At 43.1% G+C, this 25133-nt stretch overlaps 1 protein-coding gene across 1 annotated transcript; it reads right to left on the bottom strand.

Moving 5' to 3' along the window:
• Positions 1-1794: 1794 nt before the first annotated feature.
• Positions 1795-21692, bottom strand: LOC139302138 (kinesin-like protein KIF3C). The gene is made up of 8 exons (XM_070925737.1): positions 20107-21692; positions 8947-9048; positions 8533-8655; positions 6489-6607; positions 6181-6297; positions 5837-5945; positions 4860-5005; positions 1795-4518 (listed from the first exon to the last, which is right to left on the bottom strand). Exons 1-8 carry the CDS (start codon positions 21535-21537, stop codon positions 4431-4433), a joined length of 2235 nt encoding a protein of 744 aa, XP_070781838.1. The 5' UTR covers positions 21538-21692; the 3' UTR covers positions 1795-4430.
• Between the last annotated feature and the right edge of the window lie 3441 nt (positions 21693-25133).

Genomic DNA, 25133 nt, shown 5'->3' with positions numbered 1-25133 from the left:
TAGATGCATAAGTGGGTCAAAAATGACCCGGTGAGGTTGTTTTCTTGAAATATCTTCGTAATGAAAAATTGTTATCATTTCATATTCCAGGTATTCCTCAAAAAACATGTTTTTGATATAATTCTATTTACATTTTTAACTTACCTTTTATACATTTTAAGAAATTGTTGTTTTTGTATTACTACCCCAAGCTTCCATAAGTGGGTCAAAAATGACCCGCATGCATTTTCTATGGAATCCAATGGGAACCTTTGATTCTTATCAACTGTGGCTGTCAGGAATAAATTAACTGTGGACCACACAGACTGTATCAGAAGTGTCACCCCTCAGGAAGATTATTTTACACAGCAAGAGCTGATATGTGTAAGTATTATCTTCATATAATATTGTGTGTGTGTCTTTCATGACTGTTGTTATTATTATTTATCAACAAATTAGCCTACTTTATAACTAGCTAACACTAGCTAGCTAACTAAGATAGCTAACATTACTATATGTATTGTGTGTGTGTGTGTGTGTGTGTGTGTGTGTGTGTGTGTGTGTGTTTGTGCGTATCATTCATGATTGTTGTGTGAAAGAGTATGTTATTTTTATTTATCAACAAATTAGCCTACTTTATAACTAGCTAACACTAGCTAGCTAACTAAGATAGCTAACATTACTATATGTATTGTGTGTGTGTGTGTGTGTGTGTGTGTGTGTGTGTGTGTGTGTGTTTGTGCGTATCATTCATGATTGTTGTGTGAAAGAGTATGTTATTTTTATTTATCAACAAATTAGCCTACTTTATAACTAGCTAACACTAGCTAGCTAACTAAGATAGCTAACATTACTATGTAGTGTCTTTGTGTGTGTGTGTGTGTGTGTGTGTGAGTGTATTTATTTATATAGCTACATATTGATCTATTGAAAACATTACTCTTATGTTTCCTCATCCAAGGTGTCATGGCTGCTAGATACACAGTTGAAATGGTCCTACAGATGCTGGATGATGGAGAGGCAGTAACAGGGTTGGACTCCGAGTGTGAAATTTCTGATGATGAGGACCCAGACTATTGTCCAGGTGGCAGTGGCAGTCGTCCACCTGGAAATCCAACTGAACAGGATCAATCTGACTCAGAAGATTCCTCTTCTGTGTCCTCTGAAGAAGAAAGTGTCCAAATCATGTCCAACAGAATGAGTCGGAAGGGCTCTTATTGGAGCGAGTTACCTCCCACCCAGGGCAGAACACAGAGCCACAATATCCTCAGAAGTCGGGGCCTGCACAAGGGCTTAGCACCACTGTCTCACCAAAAGATTCATGGGAGCTCTTTATCACTGATGATACATATAGTTTGTCTGAACTGCATACAGTGATGAGACAAGAAGGCAAAACAGGGAAAAGAGAGAGGAACTGTCAATGACTGGACAGTTACACGCATACATACACACAAACACACACACAGACAGACAGACACACACACACACACACACACACACAGAGACACACACACACACACACACACACACACACACACACACACAGACAGACACACACACACACACACACACACACACAATGGATTTTCACATTTTTCTATTGCTGTTCTGGGTAATTTTCTTTTCCAAAAATGTTAAAAAGTGAAAAATAAAGATATTTCAAACATGAAATCATTCTTGTGTGGTCCTAAATATAATACTAAATATTATACAAGTGATTATTCTTAACCAAAATGACAAAAATGGCATAAAAACACATTGATTCTAATATGGGTCATTTTTGACCCACTTATGGAAGAGTGTAGGGTCCAGTCACTCGTGCATCTAAGGGTTAAAGGTATAGCTGCATGTATTTTAACCTCCATTATGCAGAACAGACGTGAACATCTTCAAGAAGCCTCAGAGAACTTTAAAGCCACATTTTTCTTTTTTTAAATAACAAACTGGGTCAATTATGTACCCAGATACTGATGACTAAACACGTAAAATCCTCAGTGTGCATCTGTAAATGGTTGAGACAGTGAAGGAAGTAGGTTAACACAGATTTAAAATTCACAGCATCTGACTGTAATTTGTACCACAGAGACTGCGTTTGCCATTTTAACTTTTCCTCTCCCTCTCATTTAGTTTGTATTACTGATAGATCATCCTAGCAGGCTGCTGTATTTGCGGAGAATGAGTGCGAATAGAGCGTTTACTGAAACAATCTTTTAAGTCAAAATGTCAAATATAACTTCTCAAATGTGAGGGGTTTGCTACTTTTCTCTGTTTTATATCATTCAGATCTTTGGGGGGTTTTTTTTGACTGGTGGTCGGACAAAACAAGCAATTTTAAGACGTCACATTGGTCTCTGGGAACATTTTCACTATTCTGACATTTTCCTGACAAGATGATAAATTGATTAATTAAAATAATTGTTAGTAGAGTCCTCCATGATGAAAATAACTTCTAATAACTAATAATTTGCTGCTCTCGAATGTGTTGCAGTAACTGTCCAGATCCAGGACGGACTTCTCAGTTAACTTTTGAGAGATTTCTGACACATTATCAGATATTATCAATGATATTGTTTAATGTTTGGGTCATGAAAGGGGGACAATGTCATGTATCAAGTATTGTAAAAATTGGTAAAAAAACAAAACAAAAACAGATCTGCAGCTCATTGATAATAAATATTGTTTCTACACGCTACTAAAGGACTTCTCTGTGCTCTCTTACATGTAGAAGAGGGTTCTGCTGCAACTGGATCTCTGGCATCAATAATACAGTGATAATTAGTCAGCCTGGCCCCCACTGTCTGCTCCTCTTAACCTCGAGCAAGTAATGAACCCTGTGACACTAAACTGTAAAACACCTGAGTGCAGACTGCTGCCTAAACAGCCCAGTGATGTGCACTTTAATTTAAATAATGTTAGTTTTACTGTATATAGACGTACAGTATATTCAACACACCTACTGCACTGTATGCCCATTCTGAATGTTTAAAGCAGCTGCTGTGGGAATGAAGCTCTTGTCATCATCATCATCATCATCATCATACCCACAGTAGAGTGATATCAGACGACTGAATACACCCTATATAAACATTGTGTGCACTGTCATGTCCTGATGGAGTCAGCTGGTCTGGTGAAACATTGTTTAATTAAACTGCAGGAGTGTGCAACCATCTTTTTTTCTTCTTTTTTTTAATCTTATTTAAGTATCGTCATCATTCAGACAGAAGCACTTTTGTTTGGTGGTTTTGTTTTCCCGGTCAGAGGACAGACCAGGGTTTGGTCCTCCATCAGCGCTTTCATGATGCATGAAAATAACTTTTGGTGGAGGCAAAGAACGCCACGAGGCGAAGCAGAGAGCGGCCATACATACAAAAGGAAAACAAGCCATCATCTTGTTTTGTTTGAGTTAGTTTCACCAGTGAGTTAACCGCCAACGAGGTCCACTTATTAGCTTTTTCTGAGCTTCTAACCACATTTTATGGTCTTCCTCATTGGATGGATCTAATCGAATCTCCATCCAGCTCCAGAGGAAGCTAAGCAAGTGGACCTTGAGTTCAGTTGTCTTGAGTGGACACTGATCTAAAAGGGTACGTTTTTTTTGACCAGAACAATATTGGAAACGTCCGGATTTTTGGAAGTGAGACATGCCTCACTGTTTTCATTTCAATGAGATCATTTTAAGGCTTTTAAATTAGACACCGTGGAGAGAAAGAAGAATAATGTGAGACAACAGGTAAGACACAGGTCATCATTCAGGTTTCAGAGTACCTCATCTGACCGACAACAGCACACATCGTACGTTACATCCTTATTTTCTACTGTGCTCAATTCCAACAAACAGCATGGACATAAACTCTCTGTGAATTCGTTTCTTAGCCAACTGTCTCCCCAGAAAAACAGACCAAACCTGCCCTGAAAAAACCCCAAATACATGAAATATCTACACCGATATCTTACAGGCGATTCAAGCTTGTTTGTGAGCTTTCAGATCTGTATTGGTCACAATTAGAAACACAATCATACAATCCTGTATATACAGACAACACACACGCAACAGTCTGGGCAGTTCAGCACTGCAGCCAGTTTTTTAAGAGGATGATCCGAGGCTCATGGTCTCAAACATGCAAGGAAGAAGGGGTTGTGGTGGGTCTCTACATCCGTAGAACAGGAGGAACGGGTGTTTTACAGAGTTTCTGAGGTTCATCAGGTCATTAAGTTTCCTGTCAGGAGATCACTTCCTTGTTAACTACTCTTAAATGTAGTCTACTGCCTCTAAGGATTCAGCGCAGGTGGTGGTGGTGGTGTGTGTCTGTTGTTCCCGGCTGTAGGCGTCAATCAGAAGCCTTTCAGAGGATCACTGGCCAAAAGAGGGAGAGGGAAACAGGAAGAGGAAGAGGAAGCGGAGGAATAAAATAAATAATAATTAAAAAAAAAAAACTCTCTTCGCTAAAGCTTTACTGTGCCGCCATGGGTGTGGCAGTGTGACATGCCGCCAAGGAAGCATTAGAGGAGGAGGAAGTGATGGACTTTGGGGTCTGGCACCTGCAACAAAAAGCAAGCAAGAAATAGTAGGAATTAAAAATCAAATATGGATAATGTACAATCTCCGCCTTCATGTTCAATCTAGACACAGGTTGATGAGATTATCCAGCAACATTGAGATTACAGGCTGCTGAGCAAATGGGAGATAAACTTTCAGATTAGGACCGCCTTGAGAGGGTGTGGCTAATCCTGAATAATCCCATTTAGATGTGCATTGACTCCAAACCATTTACACTGGTCAGATAGCAGCAGTCAGCGCTGGAACACTGACATCAATGGATAATATAAATCATAACAAATTAATTGGGGGAGGGGTGGGGGGGTGGGGGTGTCAGGCTCACCAGGATTGAGACTTGCGGACGCCTCTGTCCTTGGTGGGCGAGTTGTCCAGAGAGTGACTTTGGTTCGGCTCCGCCTCCGTTGAGCGATCCAGTGAGGCGGTGTTCGGAGGAGTCATGTCGAGCTCCAGAAACATGATGTTCTCAGCCTGCACGCACGCACGCACACACACACACACACACACACACACACACAGGATTACACTTATTTAATTCTACCTTGCTCTCTAGTGAAGGTTCATTCAAAGGTGTGGAAGTGAACTTTTAATCCCTTATCACCATAAGATAACTTGCCAGCTTGGGTCCTTTAGCTGTTCAGGTTAAATATTAAGGATGATGAAGCTTTTGCTGAACTGGCTCTGCTAAGACTCACGTCGGCTAACACTGTCTCTGTTTCTAAATCTCGTGTTAAAACCCACTTTTAACATGTTGCATAATTCAATACTGCTTTCTACCTCATGCAGCCTTTTTTTAATGCTGCTTATGTCGTGCCCTTGTCTCTGGAAATCACTTTGTGTTTCTTGCTTGAAAAATGCACCAGAAATGATGACATCATCAACATTATATGAACTAAAACAAAGGTTTTATCCCCATGTCTGTTAGCGTAAAGTAATATAGTACAGAAATGTTTTATCAACCACAAGGTCATTAAGCCCCAGAGATGACCTTGTGGTTGAAACAAGGAATAAAACAAAATCTACCTTTTTTTCCCCCTTTTTTGTATTAAATACTACTGCTAAATAAATTAAAAGATTCTAGCCTTTCAAGTCTACAGGAGGTAATATGATTTGATACTCAAAAGCTATATTTTTGGTGGATTATTCCTTTATATAATTTCTGCATCAGCACCAGGAGCACCTAAAAATCCCTGATAGTACGTCCTGGATGTTCAGCCTTTAAAGTGGTTACTTCTCATATTCCTATTTAGCAGACACACCACGAAACCACTCACTCACTCACTCACACACACACACACTTACCCTGTATCTGGAGTGAGCTCCCATCGCTATGGCAACCCTGGCGTACTGGCTGATGGGTCGTTTGTATCCGACTGCAGATGTCGGCCTTTTCTTCATCTGAGAGGATTTACTGAATAGAGAGAGAGAGAGAGGGTGAGGAGGAGGGATCAATGAGAAACAGAACAAAAACATTGATTAGAAATTAGAAAGCTCCAGCCGAGATATCTTCTACAAAAGAAATAGGATCTAGCTTTCTCTCCAGTGGTGAACGACGCCACATGGACAGTGTGAAAGGTCAAAAGGTCATGAACCATCAACTGAAGTTAAACAGCGTTTTGAGTCCATTATTTCCACCTGAAACTGACCTTTCAGCAGGAACAAGAGGCTGAAACTTCCACTGATCCTCCTCGGGGTCAAAGGTCAGTCTGTTCATGATCTTATTCTTCTCCTCTGGGGGGATGAAGTTCTCTATGATCAGATACCTTCACGTACAGAACACACAGCAGCGCAAAGCTTTAGTTTTGCGGTTGTGTCAGAAACAAATGCTCTCTCAGTGTTTGCGATAATGAAGTTTCGTATGAAGCATGATGTGTGGGCGCAGACTGTGCTTGCTGAACCGTCCGGGCATATTTGCTGAATCTTGCTGAATCTGCTGTTTGTTTTTTTGACTCACTTGAACTTGAGCTCTCGGGTGAGCTCGTTCTGAGTTTGTTCCAGCTCCTGCCGGCTCCTCACGTGCTCGTCGTTCACGTCCTGGATCTCCGCTTTGATGCACTGGAGCTTGGCATACAGCTACGAGGAGAGAGAGAGGGAGAGAGAGAGAGAGAGAGAGAGGGTGAGGAGGAGGAGAGATGTCGCCCAGTGCAGTGTAGTCGCTGCTGCACTGGTCTCCAACTCGCTGCAGCTTGGTTGCCCATAGCAACAGCACTGGAGGCACCGGCGTCTGGAGAAATGGGCCGCCAATAGGAGCACGGCAACATGGCGGCCCTCCCTCCTCCTCTTTCCTCCTGAGCTTTCACACTGTTCATTCTTTGACTTGAGCCCAGAGCTGACTGCGTGGGCTCCAAACAAGTAGGCTAATCCTGACTTTAGCTCTGCTGTAGTTAGCCTGAAAGATGACACCGCAGCGCACAAACTCTGTGATGTGGCAGCTTCTTTCTTTTAGCTTACAAAAAAATGCTCAAAACAAAAGGATTTGTTGTTCAAAAAATACAACAGGAATTCCCTGTAAACACAACATTTCAAAATAATAATACTGTGGCTAATCCAAATCCAAATGGGCAAAGGCATGATGCTACATTTCTCTGATGGATTAAAAGATGTCTTGTAGTTTTTGTTTGTCTTGTTCTTTCATGTGTGTTTGCAGGAATACGAACAAAAAAAAACAAGGGCGTCTTGGTTAAAACACGGGTGCAACTGTTCTCCAAGTGCTCCCTCTGAGAAGGTGATCCATGTGGTCTTTTAAACAGACGTTTTGGCAGGTGTACCGTGGCGCTGTGTTTTCATTCTTTCGTCTTCACTCACTTCGTAAAAGAGAACTGAACAGGAGACTATTTCTGTGCAACTGCTGTTTTTATGTTCTTTAACGCAGCGGTGATGGCTTTGTCATAGTGGTTTTGAATGTTTAAATTTGTATTTCCTTCCTCTTGAAACTTTCACAAAGCAGATTTTTGAACCTGCATTGTTCACATCCATGTTTACTAGCAAGCAGTCTTCTTCTTCACTGCCTTTGCTGGTGCATTGCCGCCATCTGTACGTCAGTAGAATAGGATGCAAACAAAAGGGGGACCCACTCATAAAAACACTGCTCCGTGACACTACGAGTGATCAAAAAACTCCACAGGGTACCTTTAATGTTGTTTTCACTGTCAACAGTCTCCTCCAGCGTTGGCAACTAAAGTCACTAAACCCTTACCGCACAACTATACATCCGGCTTAAGAAGTGCTACCTGACTATTATCAGCAGTCTTGACCGCCTGAACCTAAAAGTTTCTCGGGTCTCTCAGCTTCACAGGCTGCCCTCCGAGCTCTGAAATCACAGTGTGAAAACTTCTGATGTGTCTCCTCCTTCTTTTCCTCAGAGAGGCGGCACCATGCAGTGAGAGAAGGGTACGTGGCACGAGTTAGGGCATCAGGGGAGCAAAGATCAACACAGGATCATTAATCACATTGTCATCCACACACAATGGGTTGTTTGGGGGTTAGTCCTGCTGGCCGTGCAACGGATCGGGAAGCGAGGAAGAGCAGGGAGGAGTGCTGTTTTAGGGTTTGCACTGAGGGATTTAGGGGTGAATTACTGGGAGATCCTAATTTGACAAGGAAGGGGAAAACAGATTGAGAAGGTTAGCATGAGAAAGCGTGAAGAGGCCCAAGAAAGAAGGTGATAGAGAGTGACGGAGGGAGGGAAACGTCCAGCAAAGAGGAGGGGACGGCAGGACAAACCTTGAGGTACTGAGATTTAAGTGTGTGTCCGGACGGAGCATGTGTCCGAGGCAGGGGGTCATTAGGATCCAGGTCAGGGGTCAAAGGGGTCAAAGGGGTAAAGAGGGATACACTGACATTAGGAACAAAAAGGAAGGTGTATGTGTGTGTGTGTGCGTGTAAAAAATATATCTGTGTTCTTCTCTTTATTAAGGTGTGCATGTATAAATGAGCATTTGTGTACATGATTCTTCTCTGAATTTCATATGCAGATTCTGCATCCGAGCATCTTCTACCTTCTTGAGTTTCTTGGTCTTGGCCTCCACCTCCTGTTGCAGAGAAGTGAAAGTCTCTCTCAGCTCCACCGTCTCCTCGTCCTGCACCAACATCTGCTGCTGCATCTCCCTCTCGCTGCGCGTCTGACAGAACGAATCAAAATGTCACCTTTCCTGTGTTGTTTGCGGTCGTTTTACAATTTTTTTTCCCCCATTGTATTTAGCAGGATAACTTTAACTCTAAAAATTCTGGTTGTTGTTGGTTGAAAACTGCACCAGGACTTCAGTCTTTTCAGTATTTCATGCTGCAGAGGCTATCTAACTCTAATTCTATCAATTTATTAACATTAACATTTACTCATTTTAAAGCATTCTTCCTACATATATATATATATATATATATATATATATATATATAAACACAAAGAGGTTTACCTGCTCAGCAATCTCCTGCCTTTTCATCTCCAGCATCTTCTGCTGCTCGTTGGTGTGATCTGTGATGTTTTTTCCACCAACCAGCAGCTTGCTCTCCATCGCCTGGGAACAACAGAAGAATATTGTGGATTGATTCATTCATTTTACAAGAAAAAGTCGTAACAGTTCTTATACTCCGTCGTGGGATGCAGTATGTGTTGAAGTTTTAACATATTTAAATACATTTTAATCAGGTTTTTATCAGGTTAAGTGTCTTTCTTGAGGTCAATGCCAAGTTCATCTGGACAGCTCAAACAGTTCAGTATTTGTTGGAGTGTTGGAGCTGCAGTCAGTGCCGACATTGTGCTGATGAGGCAGATGGAGCTGGAAGTGGGCAGCTTAACATCCCCCATGATGTCACCATGATGACACCACGCCACAACAAGCTGAGCTCGGCTAAAACCTTCAGACATGAATCACACTCAAAAGTAGACCGGCACAAAAGGACATAGTGCGCTTTCATAAAGTAAAATATGGCACCACCAACTTCAGTTGCTAATTAGCAAATGTTGGCATGCTAAACATCCTAAACCAAGGTGGTGAGCATGGTAAACATTACACCTGCTTGGCATCAGTGTGTTGGCATGATCACTGTGATTAAACATCTTTTCCTGGGATTTAAGTATGAAGCACTGTGTGGCCTTTGCTCTCTCTGGACGCTTTCCACTTATCATTTCCACCTTTTAAAAGGAAGCTGCAGAAGAAGACTCATTATCATGTCATGCCTCTGGTTACAGCGTCTTTGGTTACCGTGGAGATTAAAGGCCCGGGGTCACAGTGATGCAATCTGTCTTGAAGGTGAATCTCTCACACACACACACACACACACACACACACACACACACACACACAGATCACACACATGTTCTCTGTCCTGAGGGCGAATCTAAAATGAACAAGCAGGAACAGAGAGAGAGAGACAAGAAACAGGATAGGGAGAGGAACGGAGAAGAGAAGGAGAAACTGGAAAAAGGAAGAGGGAAAAGAAAGAAAAAAGGGGCCCAAGGAGGGCGAGCAGGGGCCACGGCCATTTTGTATTGGCCACATTCCAGTCTCAGGACTTTATACAAAAAAACAGTGTGTGTGAGTGTGTGTGTGTGTGTGTGTATGCAGCCTATACATCCTTTATTACTGGTACATACCACACTGTCCACTTGATTATATGAGCGAACACAGAAACACACACACACACAGAAACACACAGTGAGACCCATGCAGCGAGTACAGTGGAGTCCTTCAGAGAGGATGCGTCTGCAGCAGGTCTTTACAGAAAGCCTCTTTGTTATGAGCTGTCTTTGTGTTCTCTGTGTGTGTGTGTGTGTGTGTGACTGCCTGGTTTGCTGCTCTTTGTGTTTTGTCATATTCTTTCAGCTTCATTAAAGGGCTGATTCATGTCAGGGCTTTTCTCTCTCATGCATCCCATGCACAGGCCCCCCCCCCCCCCCCCCCCCCCCCCCCCCCACCCCGATAGGCTGGTTAGATACACACAAATCCTTTATATACAGGCTTTTATAATGCAGGCTATGGATGGTCGACTTGAAATTTTACATTTAACTCAGTGTTTCAGTTCTTCTCACTCACGTCACGATGTTATCTTGTGAGGAAAATGCATAATTGCACTTTCACTTCAGCAAAAGATAAACAGGATGCACTGGCATTCTCACTGGGTTACAGTCAGTTACATCAATTCACAAATGCAGCAACATCCAATTAAAATCAAACAATGTTTTGTTCGTACATGTCTCCTGGTTATCCTAAAAACAGCCTGCTAACATTGAGTCCATGAGAGGAAACAAGTGCAATACATTTCAGTCGGGTGCTCTGCCTCAAACAAAGAGTTTTTAGTTTAGGAAACAATAACCAAGACGTGTGGTGATTCTTTTTTTTTAAACCACGGGACTCCTGCCTCTTCCTGAACACTTTGCTAGCATAGTTAGCCGCCATTCCTTGTTGAAATCATGTGATGCTCTCAGCTGCCAGAGGATGCTGCCAAATGAACTGATACAAGATGCTTATCTGAGGAATGTGTGTAATTCAGTTAGTAAAGTAGCTTCAGCATTACAACAAAAACAAAACACAAAATGTAATACAAGTCTTGGAACACATGTAATGTTCAAATGTTATATTTTAAAATGAGTAAAGTCTACGGAGCAACTACTACATGTTTTTAACAAATATTGCTTCCAGAAGTCCCTCAAGCGCTCAACATTTATATTTCCGACAAACAACTGGACAAACTCCATCTGCTGAAGAAGATCATGTAATATGATTGAAAGCTCCAGAACAGCTACTAAATGTGCAAGATTGTTTCATCACCAGGCTATTTCCCAATCACAAAAGACTTTACAATCTCACATGTAAAAATGTTCTGACTTCACGTTTGAGTTCACCACCTGAAGGGAAATGGACTCATCCCGAGATCTGCTGCAGTCGCAGGGGTTCACGGGTTCTCATGGCAGATCTCTGAGAGCGTCGTGTTTGTCATGTTCAGGTCAAGCTGTCTCCCATCTGAGCTGATGTGACAGAGGTGAAGATGAAAAGAAGACATGAGAGGAGGAGGAGGAGGAGGAGGAGGAGGAGCGATGACTCAGTGAGGAGTCCAAATGACCTTCAATCACATAAGTGATCTCACTTGTCATTTGACTCATTATTCTGTTTCCAGGCATCCTTGCAGACTGAGGTATCAGTCACACGCACACGCACACGCACACACACACACACACACACACACACACACACACACACAGAGATGCAGTCAGGATGTCTGATGCTCTCTAAAGGTCACATGCCATTATAAACCTTCCTCTATCTGCATCGCAGTTCTCTCTGGGCTCAAATATCGTCCCGGCTGTCTCTCCGTGTGCTTGATCGACAAAGCAGATTTTACATCTCACAATGTGTGTGAACTTCGGATAGATTTGCACTTTCAGCAAGGTCAACGCAAGCCAACACACGCGCCATCTTCACCGTCCGCAACAATGATTGCGTTCATACTCGGGCTGCGTGCAGCGGACGCCCCGAACCGACTGCCCGCAAAGAAGCAAAAAGCATGCAACCGGCCTTTAAATGTATCTATCGTCCAGTGTACAGCGTATCGTGTTTTCTGTAATCTTCTGTAATTTTCTTAACTACTGTGTGTTTTAAGAGTGTGATGGACGAACAACACATTTCTGAGCATCGTCAAAGTGGCAAAAGTTGGTTTCTCAGAAAGTCATAGCTTGATTTTTATCAAGAAGAGTGTGGAACATGCAAGCGTTGCCACTCCATTGTTGTATGTACAGAACAGTTTATTTGACTGATGTTATGGTCTGTGGTGGGCTGTATGTTGGAGGACCACAACAGGAAGTAGGCATTAGGCTTTAATGTGTTTTTTCTTTCCCGGATGATTAAGGAAGCCTGCGAGTTCGTTCGTGAGTCACGACACTGCATGCATGTGTGTGTGCCAGCCTGCATATTTGTGTCCGTATGTATAATCTGCTCATAAGTAGCTTGCTCAAATTCTTTTGGCTGCGACCGATCTGATTTCCTGATGGGAAAGAGAAGAGAATGGGAAGCGTTGCATATTGAGCCGGCTCATCCGCATCAGCCGGCCAATCACAGGGAGGCTGGGGGCCTGCTGGGAGCGACCGGGTTATAAATACAATGTGACGACAACAAGCTCCGAACAGAAGGCCTGCTGGGAAGAGACGGAGGGACGGGAGAAGAAGAAGGAGAGGAGAGGGGAAGTTAAAATAAAAAGACAAGAGACGCTGAGCATGAAAGACAGAGGTAGAGAAAAAACAGGAGAGAATAAAGGTCAGGCCGTCTCTGAGAATCTGCTTCACATCAGTCCTGGTCGATGTAAAAACCACTTAAGGAGCCACAACTTAAAGCCTAAAACCTTATTACCGTTCACCCGCTGTCAGTCAACTCCTGCATCTGCCAAACACAAGGGAGATCCAGTAAGTGACATGCAATCAGCAGACCACAACGTGAGACCAGAAACGACAGATTCACCTGGAAAAACACCCTTTCATCCCGCCAGAATGAGACAGAAGGAAGACACAAAGGCAAAAGTCCTTTGACTCATTTTGTCGTTTATTCTCATGGGCTAACATGCTGATAAGATATAGCAAAATACAGTGTGCTATTTTTCTGTACGGAGTCAAAATGCATGTTCCCCTTTCATTCTCGTGACTTCATTTCAAGTGGGACCGTACTTGTGAGGATGTTGTCCTCTGATGGCCTGTCTACACCATACGTGTTTGGTGAAAAGGTCACGTTTGTTGAAATTTGAGACTGACCTCCCAAGAAAAACAACAGCATCTGTCGTTTCAGCAAATGCCCCCAAAGACAACACATGTTTGTGACATAGAGACAAACAGTGACAAAGAGGAAATAGTGTCAGACCGTTTCAGGGTGGTCGGATGCCTAAACCTAACCAAACCTTAACTACGGTGGTGCAAGCAATGCTGCCAAAGCCACTCGCTGATGACGTCCTCTTATCAACTCGCTGCTTTTATTCAGGCGTATAAAAGTTCTATTTTGATATCTGTTCAGGTGGAATACAATATACTTTTGTATAACAATAGGGACTTGGTCACTGACTCGACATGTTAAAGGGAAACTGGTGACAAGGAAGAAACGAAAGACAAAAACAAGAAGGCTTGTTTTCACATACTTTTGGACTGAGAAGACTTTACACAGCTTGCACAAATATGGTTAAATTAATTATTCAAACGGTTTGATAATTGCTTTGTATATTTCATGAGGCCACAGCGGTTGCGTTAGCAAAATATTACATCTTTCATTATTGTTTAAGAAGCGGCTCTGCTTTCTCCACCGATTCCACGACTGGAAGCTCAGTTCATGAACACACACATACAGGCTTCCAAAATCATGTAGACACACGCACGCACACACACACACACACACACACACGGACACAGAGTTGATTCATCAATATTTCAGTGATGCAGCCTTCCATGCTGAAAGATGGGGAGCAGTGATGAGCGCTCTCTGTTCATTAGCCTACAAACACACACACACACACACACACACACAAGCAGTGGTGTTGCCATCACTTCAGAGGACATTACATTGACTTACATTCATTTCCTGGAGCTTTACCATAACCCTAAACCAAATCTTTCACTCACTTTGTCCCCAAAAGGACAGCAAGTCCCCACAATGTGACTGTGTAAACACATTTATGTCCCCACAACATGAGCAATACATGCTCTCACACACACACACACACACAGACATGCCTCCCTATCTCTGCTCAGACTTTTTCCTCCTCTAATTGGACAGGAAGGCAGCTTTATAAACAGGAAACGGTCGTTACACATGTATGTGTGTGTTTGTAAAATACGCTCTGCATGGTTAAATGGATGTTAAGGGTATATTGTGGAAAGCTGATATGTAAGCACAGTGTGTGTACGTGGATGTATGTGCGCTACACTGAAGATATTTCCCATGAGGCACCGGGCATTGTTGTTGACCATACGCTCTGATTGGCTGAACTTCAGCTGGCAGGATGTAGGAAAGACCTTAATGCGCAGTCTACGTCGATTTTCCTCCAATAACAAAAGGCAGCAAAGACTGGAAAGATGCATTCATGGGAAAAAATATTTGCTTTTCATCCGATAGATTCAATTACCATCCTGCTCCAGTCAGAGTGCCCCTCCTCTGTTTGCTGTACAGCCACATGTATGATAAAAGAAACCAAAGGATCAAAAGAATGGGAGAGAAATAGCTCAGTGTCTCCCACAAACAGACTTTATCTGGGCAGCTTGCCATGGAGGAGTTTTGTATTTCCAGCCTCAGTTTATTAGATTCACACTCCTGAGAGGCGTCTGTGCTACAATTTGATCCAAATTTGCAAGTATTGAGTGGTGATATTTTTAAACTTCAAACTGTGACTTCAGACTTTTAATTTAAGATGCATGACACTGACCTATTTACTGTGCTGTTTGTAGAAAGACACAAAATGCCCAAACTAGGTAGTAGACAAGGCAGGTTGAGGGAAGGAAGAAGAAGCTCAGAAAATGTCCTCATTAAATAACTCGTAATAAATGGGAACGCGAATAAGAAATGAACTTGAATGAGAGGCAGACAAGAAAAGTAGAGAAACAGATCAACTGATGAAGTTAGATGAAGATCTATCAGAATAAAACCTAGACTTTAACAAAATAAAAGCATGTTTCCAGATCGAAAGCTCCCATAGCTTTCAGACAATCTAAGTCTTCTTAAAGGACCTACAGAGACTTAAAAAAAAAAAAAAAAGAAGAGAGATATGTGATGAGGAGTAGAGAGAGAGAGAGAGAGACAGTAAGAAGAAGGGAGACATTACAGTTTTGACCCAGAAAAGTGGATCTAAGAATAGTCCGCTGGAGGGACGGACACAGCAGCCTCTTTATGAGAACGGTGACTGCACTGATACCTGTTTCATAACAGCAGGCAGCTATTTTGATCGTTTAAGTCCTTCTGCTCGCAAAGATGCCGAAACTGAATGGTTCCAACTTTTGAAATGTGAGGATTTGCCGCTTTCATTAGAATTACTTTAATAACTTGACTTGACTTTTGGTCGTTTTGAGGTTCGGACTGTTGTGATTGCAATTGTGACGGCATTTCTCACTATTTTCAGAATTTTTAAAAAACCCAAACAATCAATCGATTCATGGAGAAAATAATCAGCGGATGAGTGCATAATTAAAATAATCATCACTTGCAGTCTCATACAAAATAGTTATTTCGCTCCACTTCAACCAACTACAACAGTAAAATCCTGCTTCAGTCACGGGGGACATTTTTCTGCACTGAATACAAGTATATTTTCCTGATAATACTTACATACATTTTACTTAAGTAAGATCATAAATGCAGGACTTGTAACAGGGTACTTTGTGGTATTAGTACTTTTACTTAAGTAGAGGCTCTGAATACATTTGCTCACGTTAATCAAAGCTAGGGTCACTTCCAGCAGCTAAACAACAGTTGCGCCAACATTACAACACAATCCACAGATGGAGCGCTGCACCTTGGAGGCCAGTTAGCTGACAGCACCCCGCAGAAGCACCAGCTGACCCAACACAGACTCACAAGGCTGGTTCCTGACCTACTTACACTTGTTGTGTGTGTGTGTGTGTGTGTGTGTGTGTGTCTATGTGGATGTATCAGTGAGAGAGAGGAAGAGGGAGAAGGGACTCTGTTGCCTTTCAATCTGATGTTATCTATAATTGGTTATTTCTGAGCTAATTTCCACCATGGTTTTTTTTTGCCTCTCTCTCTCTCTCTCTCTCTCTCTCTCTCTCTCTCTCTCTGCCTAGCAACCTGCCTCTCATTGGTTATCAGAGCAGAGAGAAAAATGGAACCTGCAGGCCACATGCTGTGATTGGTGGGCCAATATCAGTCTCAGCCAGTCAGAGGAAAGACGGGCTGTTAGAACTGGCTCATTGATCAGACTGGAAATGTATTAACTGCATTTTTATGAGCCTAAACGATGGTTCTCACAATATTCTCAAACCATGAATGTAGACCTGAGCTGCTTTTAATGTCTTTACATCCTCGATTTACAATCATTACAAAAGACAAAACTGTAGGTTTTTTTAAATAAGAACTTGAGGAAGTCCGTGTTAATTACTGCTTTCATCAATCTAAATTATTTGACGTGACAACAAGAAACACCAGGCGTGATTTCTGCGATTACACCAACTGTTTTTAGGGATGCAACTAACAAACAGTTATTTTTACTGCCTGAGTTTAAGTGTCTGATTAATCTGCCAATCATTTTCTGACTGAATTGATTAATTGTTTGAGGTATTAAACCTTGTGAGGCACGGAGGAATGAGATATTTGGCTACACAGATACTTGTTAATAGGATCAAATGGGACAAACTAACGTGACAAATGTCGTTTTTGAAGTTATGAACCAACAGCAACAGACCGATGCATCAAAGGCAGGAAATACTTCTTGTCCTTAATCATCTTCCTCCTCGGGGGGGGGGGGGGGGGGGGGTGCGACTCAGTCAGCATCAAAAACACACACACACACACACACACACACAGCGGCAAAGACCCTCTGAACTGCACTGTGTGATCGCAGATTTTACACGGTTAAGCATTGCAAACAGCATTAGCCCCACGGCGCTTTGGAGGACACCGTGATGGGAAGAAATATGAGACGGCTCCCACATGAAAGCAGGATATACATCAGCTCTGCCTCGTGAGACTTCCCCACTCCTCGCAGAAGAGGACGCGTGCCACATCCTACAGATGAGGCAGAAACAGGAGAGTGCTTACACTGCCCTTAAAAATGAATTCACTGCAGGTCGCCACAAGTGCTGCATAATCACTTCAACGTTTCTTTGCCTATCGGAGGGATTTCAGACCTTCACTTGTGAGTGTACGCTGCAGTGTGCATTTATTACATGAAATAGATCACAAATGCGCAACGACGGACAGTCATTTTCGCTTATCCTGTACAGTTTATACATAGATATGCCTGAGAAATACCCCCTCAAACATTTTAGCACTGTTGAAAATAAGGTATTGGCATTACATCTTGAATTTCTGGGTATAAATTGTTCTTTTTTTTGATGCTTTTTCCTTATTGAAGGTAGAACACAAAATTAGAAGGTAGAACAAAAAATTCAATCCACTACGGGAACCTGGACATGCAAAACTAAAATGAAAGTAAAGGTGTTATGCAAAGTGTTGTTTTATAACAAGGTATTTGGCTGAACCTACATATCTGTTCAGAACCAAAGGAATCCTTCACATAAGTCAACGTTAAAAACTTTATTTATTGCTATATGGGAGAATTCCCTGTGCCTATATAAAGCAGCTCTTGACAACATACTTTTGCAGCATCTTTTTCCCGATTCCCACTGATAACTGGCCAAATGTTGACAAATCGATGTCACATGGGGATGATGGAAGTGAAGCTACTTGACGCTAGATACTGGGATGATATGATCGTATCATATGACGTTATCGTTTTGGAAAATTCAGTTGTCCAAATGAGTGATTTCAAGCAAACCCTGATTAAAAATGAACAAAATTCATTTTTTCTTTACACATGTGAAGCTTTTTGGCGTTTTAATGCACAACAGTAGAACAAAATTCAACTGTGACACACTGTATGCAAATATCAATATTATAAATATGATTTGTTTTTATTATTTGACATTGATCTCCACCATTTTGCTCGGCCCAACATGGAATACATCCATTGAAGAGGAGGCAAACAGATCAACGTGTCCACTGGCAACAGCTTCAATAGACCAGAATGTAATGCGGCCACAACGCGAGCCGTGTTTCGAGACACGTAACCTTCTCTAAACTGCGAAAATCTCTCTCTTGTCATTACACCTCTCCTGTTGCTATCGCTCTCTCCACCTACACAGACGGCATATTACCCACAGTTCAGTGCAAGTTCACACCTCTGCTCTGACAGTTGTTAAAGGCGCTCTGAAGCGATGGAATGTGAACACTTCATTGCTCCTAAAAATACACAGAACACCATCAAATTGTCGACAGAAGAAGATGAGGATACTCGCAACCTCAACTTGGCCTTCTATTGTTCCCATTACACGCGACACGGAAAATATCCTTTTCCTACTCTCGTTTCCTCCCATGAAGCTGCTCGGCTCAGTAAGGCGACCCAGTAGTGTCTCATGTTCGATGGTCCAGCTACAGAGTACAGAGTCATAGACTGCAGCAGTCACTCAGTTATTCTGCACGGGTGACTTATTGACTGCATATGCCCATGAATCAGAGCGAGTTAATTAATGCAGCTCTGACTCTTTGATTGCTGCCTGTGTGTGTGTGTGTGTGTGTGTGTGTGTGAATAGGGCAAAGAGGGGGCTGACATTTTTAAGCTACAATGGTCACCAGTTCCTGTCTGGACATATGAGACACCCGACCCGACTATGGGGGAAAGGCAGCAGGCACAAAAACGCCCATAGTGCCAGTCATTAGGAACCACTGCTGCTGGTGCTGGAGTCAGTTGCCCCAGCTGTTTGTAAAAACCTAGTTCTAACACAAGTGTTCACTAATTTAGCCTCACTAAATTAAAACCACACAAACTAGTTCTAACACAGAGATTAGCTGCCATCAAATATTTACACCCAATAATTACCGGGAGCCACAAAGCAAGTTAGCCTGGCTGTCTTCCGATCATCTGGCTTCACTGAGCCTAGCATCGGTGACCCTGGGAGACCAGTACCACGAAGCTGGTTATCAACCGGCTCGGTTAACTCTGGGTTATCCAATCCAGCTACGGGCACGTTCGCGTGAAAGCGACATTCCTCGGGACCGTGAGTGAAGCGCTTAATATGAAATGACATGAAACCATGATACCTGCAGGGGGGAAAAAAAAAAAAAAAACGACACCAGAGAGTGATACTCAACCCGCTGAAGTGTTTACAACATGATCCCATAACGAGACTGAGAATCTGTAGAAACACTAGAGGTCATTTCCAAATATTAAAAGTTAAGGCTAAGGCTGTGGATAAATGCTGGAATTATTAAACAGTATATGTCTTTAGTGCAGTGTATTTTGTCTTGATAATTTACCAAGAGCTGGTGCAACTCAATCGGGATGTTACTGGTCTAAAATAAAGACAAACAATTAATGTTTACCAGACAGGGAGGCTCTAACGAAGAGACCCTGTCGAATGGCATTATGGGAAATGTAGGATCCACTTTTCTTTTTTTTTTTTGATTAAGTGCTGCAGACTAAGGACTGAAAAATCTGGATGTCTTGGCCTCCTTGTTCACCCGACTCCCACAAGTTCCCCAACTTCATGGAAGAAATGCCATTAATGTCTGCTATCGCACACTTAATGTCAGGAGTGCATGGTTTTAATGTAGTCTGAATGCAGAAGTATTGTATGTCTGATCTCTACAACACACACACACACACACACACACACACACATTAAGATGTAATTAGAAATGAAGCTCCCAGTGTTAGTGTTCATAATGTCCTTTACTAACAGCTCATCAGATTATCACACATGATAATCCCACGGACCACATGTCCTTAATCTGACTCCCTGGATTGTGTCGACTGTGTGTGAATGAACGAATGAATGAATGAAGCTACTGACTGGACACACAGGTTCGAGCGCTCACCTTGTACTTGGCGGTCAGTTGCTCGGTGGCCTCTTGCTCCTTCCTCAGATCGCCCATCATCCTCTTATTCTCTCCCAGGAGCCTCTGCTTCTCCTCAGCCAACAGGAACTGATCTTCTCTGATGGCCTTCTTCTCCCTCTCCAACCGCTGCTCCTCCAGCTTCACATAGTCCTCTGCCTCCTTCTCCACCCCCCCTTCCTCCTCCTCCTCCTCCTCCTCCTCCTCACCCTCTGTCTCTTCGTCCCTGTCTCTCTCCCAGCCCTCGCCGTCCACCTGCTCCTTCTTCTGCTTGCTCCTCCACTTCCTGTGGTTGAGCTGGGCTCTGAGGCGAGCGATCTCCCTCTGGAACTCGCGCAGGAGAGCATCCTTGGGATCCTCATTGACTCTAGGCTGGTTCTGGATGTTCTTGGCCCGGTTGGCGTAGCGGAGGGTGGTGAGGGTCTCGTCGTAGTGCTGGGGGGCCGGGCCTAAGGTGGCGACCATGACAGTCTTTGCATTCCCGCCCAAAGAGTCCTGCAACAGCCGGGTCAGTTTGGAGTCCCGGTACGGCACATGGCTGCTGCGCCCGTCTGCCAGTGCTGAGATCACGTTCCCCAGTGCTGACAAGGAAAGGTTGATCTTGGCGGCCTCCTTCAGGCGCTCTCCCTGGACGCCGGTCTTGGCTTGGCGCTCGCTGCCAGCCAGATCCACCAGGTTGAGGCGGCCGACCCGGATGTGTTTCCTCCCATCTGGTCCAGGCTGGCTGCACTCCACTGTGATCAGGAACAGGGCATGGGACCGGGACGAGTGTTCGTTCATATCTGTTGCCCCAACCGCCCTCGCCTGGTTGCCCACGTTCATCACCTCCTCGATCTCCTTGATGCTCTTGCAGACGCACGATGTGAGGTCACGCACATACACCCCTGACTCTGGACTCTCCCTGAGCTCCAGGGCCCTGGCGTTGCCGTGGTTGGGATCAAGGAGATCCCGAACCTCCTCCAGATAGATCTCGAGGTAGGACGCCCGCACCAGGTACTGCCTGTCAGACTGCGAGCGGGAGATGTGTGTGAAGATGTGGTCGAAAGCGTTGGGGATCACACCACGTTTCTCTGGGTCCAACCACGCCCCCTGCATGGTGTACGTCTTCCCAGTTCCGGTCTGCCCGTACGCAAATATGGTGCCATTGAACCCTGCGAGCACCGAATCTATCAGCGGTCGCACGCTCTCGTCGTACAGGTCTCGCTGTTTGGAGTTTGCATCATAAACTGCATCGAATGTGAATGTTTTCTGGGGCTCGCTGGCTGGCGCTCGAGGGTTTCTGAGGATCACCTGTCCGAGCCGCAGGTCCATCTGCACGATGCCCCCTGCGGGCCCATTGGACTCCTCTTTCCGGTTCAAGGGGCGGCATCGAACTACCACCTTCACTGACTCGCTGCTCTTATTTTTTGACATGACTGGCTTCCGTTTCTCGTCGTGAGCAACAAAAGGGACAATACAATGAGCTAAATCAGAAGCAGGCTGGAAACCTTTATGATGCCTTTAATCGGCCTCCTGTCTGCCCGTGAATTGTGTAACCATGGATTTTTTTTTTTTTTTTTTTTTTTTTAAATCATTAATAACAAATTCAGTACGGCTTCTTGATCCTGTCATAAAGGAAAATCGCCACAGTGCCTAACAACACAGATTCCTCTAATAACCTGGTGAACTGTCAGTATGTCTAATGGCTAATTTCCTTTGCTTATTGTCTGTAATATCAGCTTACAGACAGACGGTCAGCGGTCGCTCCATTGCAGTCCCGGTACACGTCCAGGTTCAGTCGGTGAGGAAAAAAAAAAATCCAACAATAAAAACCACCGTATCAGGCATGGAGCTCGCGTCGTCCAGATTTTACACGCCCGGTGGATCCGCTACAGACCTGCCGTCCGCATCTCCAGGTCCTCCGCTCATTGATGCTCCGAGGTGGATTTGCGGCTCTCGGTGAGTGCAGGGAGACAGACCTCCCCTCCGGTACGCAACACGCACGCAAACACACACACACATGCGGAGACACACACACATACGTACACACACACACAGTCATTCAACCACCACACCCCACATCACTGCGGAGCGGAACAAAGGATCATGGGAGATGGAGTTTCGCGTCTCTGTTGAGTTGATTCTTGTCCAAGGCTGCCGCCAACTCCTCAGCTGGACACACTGTTATACACTGTACATTATACAGGGGACGTTTGTGTCTTTTTTATGATTTTAAACAATTTACACTGTTTTTGCATTTATTCACAATTTATACACGATTAAAGTTACTTTGACCCCTAAACATACAGCTTCCCTTTTTTCCTCTTAAGTAGCTTTAAGGTTGGAAAACAGATCATCCTATGACTCTCATCATTTCTATCACCTTGTTACAGCTCTTTGTTTTCGTTTGAATGGCTGCACCATATTCTACACGTCTTTTTAATTTCTAAAATCTAGTTTTCTATTTCTGTAATAATCTTGCATTGGATCTGGATTTGTCTTTAACTGAGTATTGCCTGTTATTTCTAAATGCAGAGCTGTGGCTGGAGGGAAGGAAGGCAGTCAGTGACAACGAAAAATAACCTCCAACACAATCAACAAATAGTTAATTTTCCAATTAAGAATGAATAGGTTTGCACTGTAAAGGACTAACCTCGCACGATTTAAGATAAGATAAGCCTTTTAGTGATGAACGGAGGGGAAATTCAGTTGTGGTAGTGACACAAGGATGGAAATGAATAGATAAATAATAAAAAATGAAATAATAAGAGGTAGATACAACTGAAATAGAAAGAGAAAGAACAGAAGTAAAAATACAAACTATACAAGAGCAATTAAAGACAAAATTACAAAAGTGACAGTGGTGTGTTTGCTAGCATCGGTATCATAACACATTTAATCTGAATATATGTCAAAGATCTGATGAAGAAACTCGGTTCAGTTCGTGTGGTTTATGGTGCACTAGATCCCTGTGTGCCACTGGATGAGCCCATTAATCAGTATTACAATGTTTATCTCAAAACTGCTGTGACTTTCCCAGTTGGACCCAGTGAATGGTATTCCCCTTAATCATCAGTCAGATTTTGAAGCTTTTGTCGCACCAGTTCTTACACAACTGGGCTCCCAAAGCGGCACAAGTTGAGGACAAGGGGGCCAAATGCAGAATGAATTGTTTACTGGATTTATTTAACCATTTAACCACGACACAACAGCACCACCTGGTGACACAAGTGTGGAATACACTATCAATGTCACTGAAGGAGGTCAGGAGAATGTGGGCAAACACAGGTGGTTTCCAGGTGAAATGGAGGAAGTGACGCTGTGGGGGGGGGTTCTGGGTGATTCCCATTTAAAGTACGTGATTCTTTCAGTTCTGTGCATTAACACTGACTTAGAATTGACTGACCAGAAAGGGGAAAGGCTCAGCAACATGGGAAAATCACCCACATGGGTGCTGAAAATCCCCTTGGCTCGGGTGCCGGTGGTGTCACCTTTTATGAGTCATTCTCTGAGAAGTGCACATCAGTGGGGCAGTTAACCATTTCCAAGTGCGTGTGGTCATGTGATTTATGTGAAAATAGGATGTCAGGTATATTTAACAATTAACTCCTGTATTTTCTACAGAAAAGGAAAAGGGGGTGTACAGTACTCACATAGTAGCCTAAATGGAAATCTGGAGAGACTGAGGAAGCCGGTCCAACAGAGAGGTTTATAACTCTTCCACTTATAGGAGTGGTATTGTATTGAAAATGAATACTAAGCAGAACTGTTCTCAATAAAAGCATCTGTAAATAGTACATATAAGGCCGCAACTGCTGGTTGTTTTCTTGATTAATGAATGAATCTTTTGGCCTGTACAACATCAGAAAAACAGTCAGGAATTCCCATCATCAAGCTCAATGTCATCAAATTGCTGGTTTTGTGAGATCAACAGTTCAAAACAAGATATTTTGAGTTTGAAAATTCTTGGAAACAGTAGTTGACAAAACCACAATGTCCATTTAGCAGCTGTTCTGGAGCTTTTGATCACATGACCTTTTTTTTTTTTTTAACACTTTAAGGACTTTTTCATCCATGTTGTCTTAACAGTTCAGATTGAAGGATATGTAGTTTTTTATTTATTTACGTATTTGTTTATTTAACAGAGACCATACATACAGATAAGCAATGCAACAGATATCATGTAGAAGGGAGCTAAATTTGCAGCCCGCGTCCCTAAAGCGAATAAAAGCGAAAAATCCTCACAACTGAGACGCTGGAACGAGGGAATGACTTAAAAAATGAATCAAGTGACTTCACTGGCAACGTGTTTTAGCTCTAGTTTAGAATAAAGTGCGTTTTAACTGTTGTCCTGGTGGCCTAGTGATCAACATGCATACCGTGTACTGTACTGTTGCTCAGCTCTCCGTCTCCCCTTGTTTCCTGTCACCTTTGCCCAAATAAAAACCGCAAGGTCATCTGGCTTACCGGTCAAACATGTGAATACAGACTTTCTCCTTAATTGCGCTTAATTATCAGAGCAGTGCAGAAGCTTGAGTGGCTGTTTGTGAGAGTGTGAGACGAAGCAGCAAAAGCACAGGAATGCATCCTGATCTGGGAGGATTTTTGTGTTAAGACATGATTTATTGGCATAACAAAGATTGCTTAACTGTTGAAGATATAGAGCATGGGCTAAAATAACAATTAAACTACTTTTCATTTAGCTAATGCCACCTTAAGGTACTGCCTAAAGAAAACTTCTGCTCTGTATCAGAACCTTTTTAACCTCAGTACAATCTTTGTAGGCTTTTTAACCTATGGCACCTGACTCATTACTTAAATAAGTATTTTCATTGTATCTTTTGTGACTTATTGATTGGACGTTTGTGCAAGAATTAGAAGAGATTGTAATATCACTGGTCATTTTGCTATATACAGTATATCCCTCATTTGTGGGATATACTGTGGGTGTTTGCCTGTGGATCTGTACTGCAGTTGGTCTCAACGTTGCTTATGAGGTTAAAGGGAGCTGTGATGCCAGTGTGGGCACT

The sequence above is a fragment of the Enoplosus armatus genome, chromosome 19 (assembly GCF_043641665.1).
Source record: "Enoplosus armatus isolate fEnoArm2 chromosome 19, fEnoArm2.hap1, whole genome shotgun sequence".
Taxonomy (NCBI): domain Eukaryota; kingdom Metazoa; phylum Chordata; class Actinopteri; order Centrarchiformes; family Enoplosidae; genus Enoplosus; species Enoplosus armatus.
This window is presented reverse-complemented; position numbering and strand designations above follow the sequence as displayed.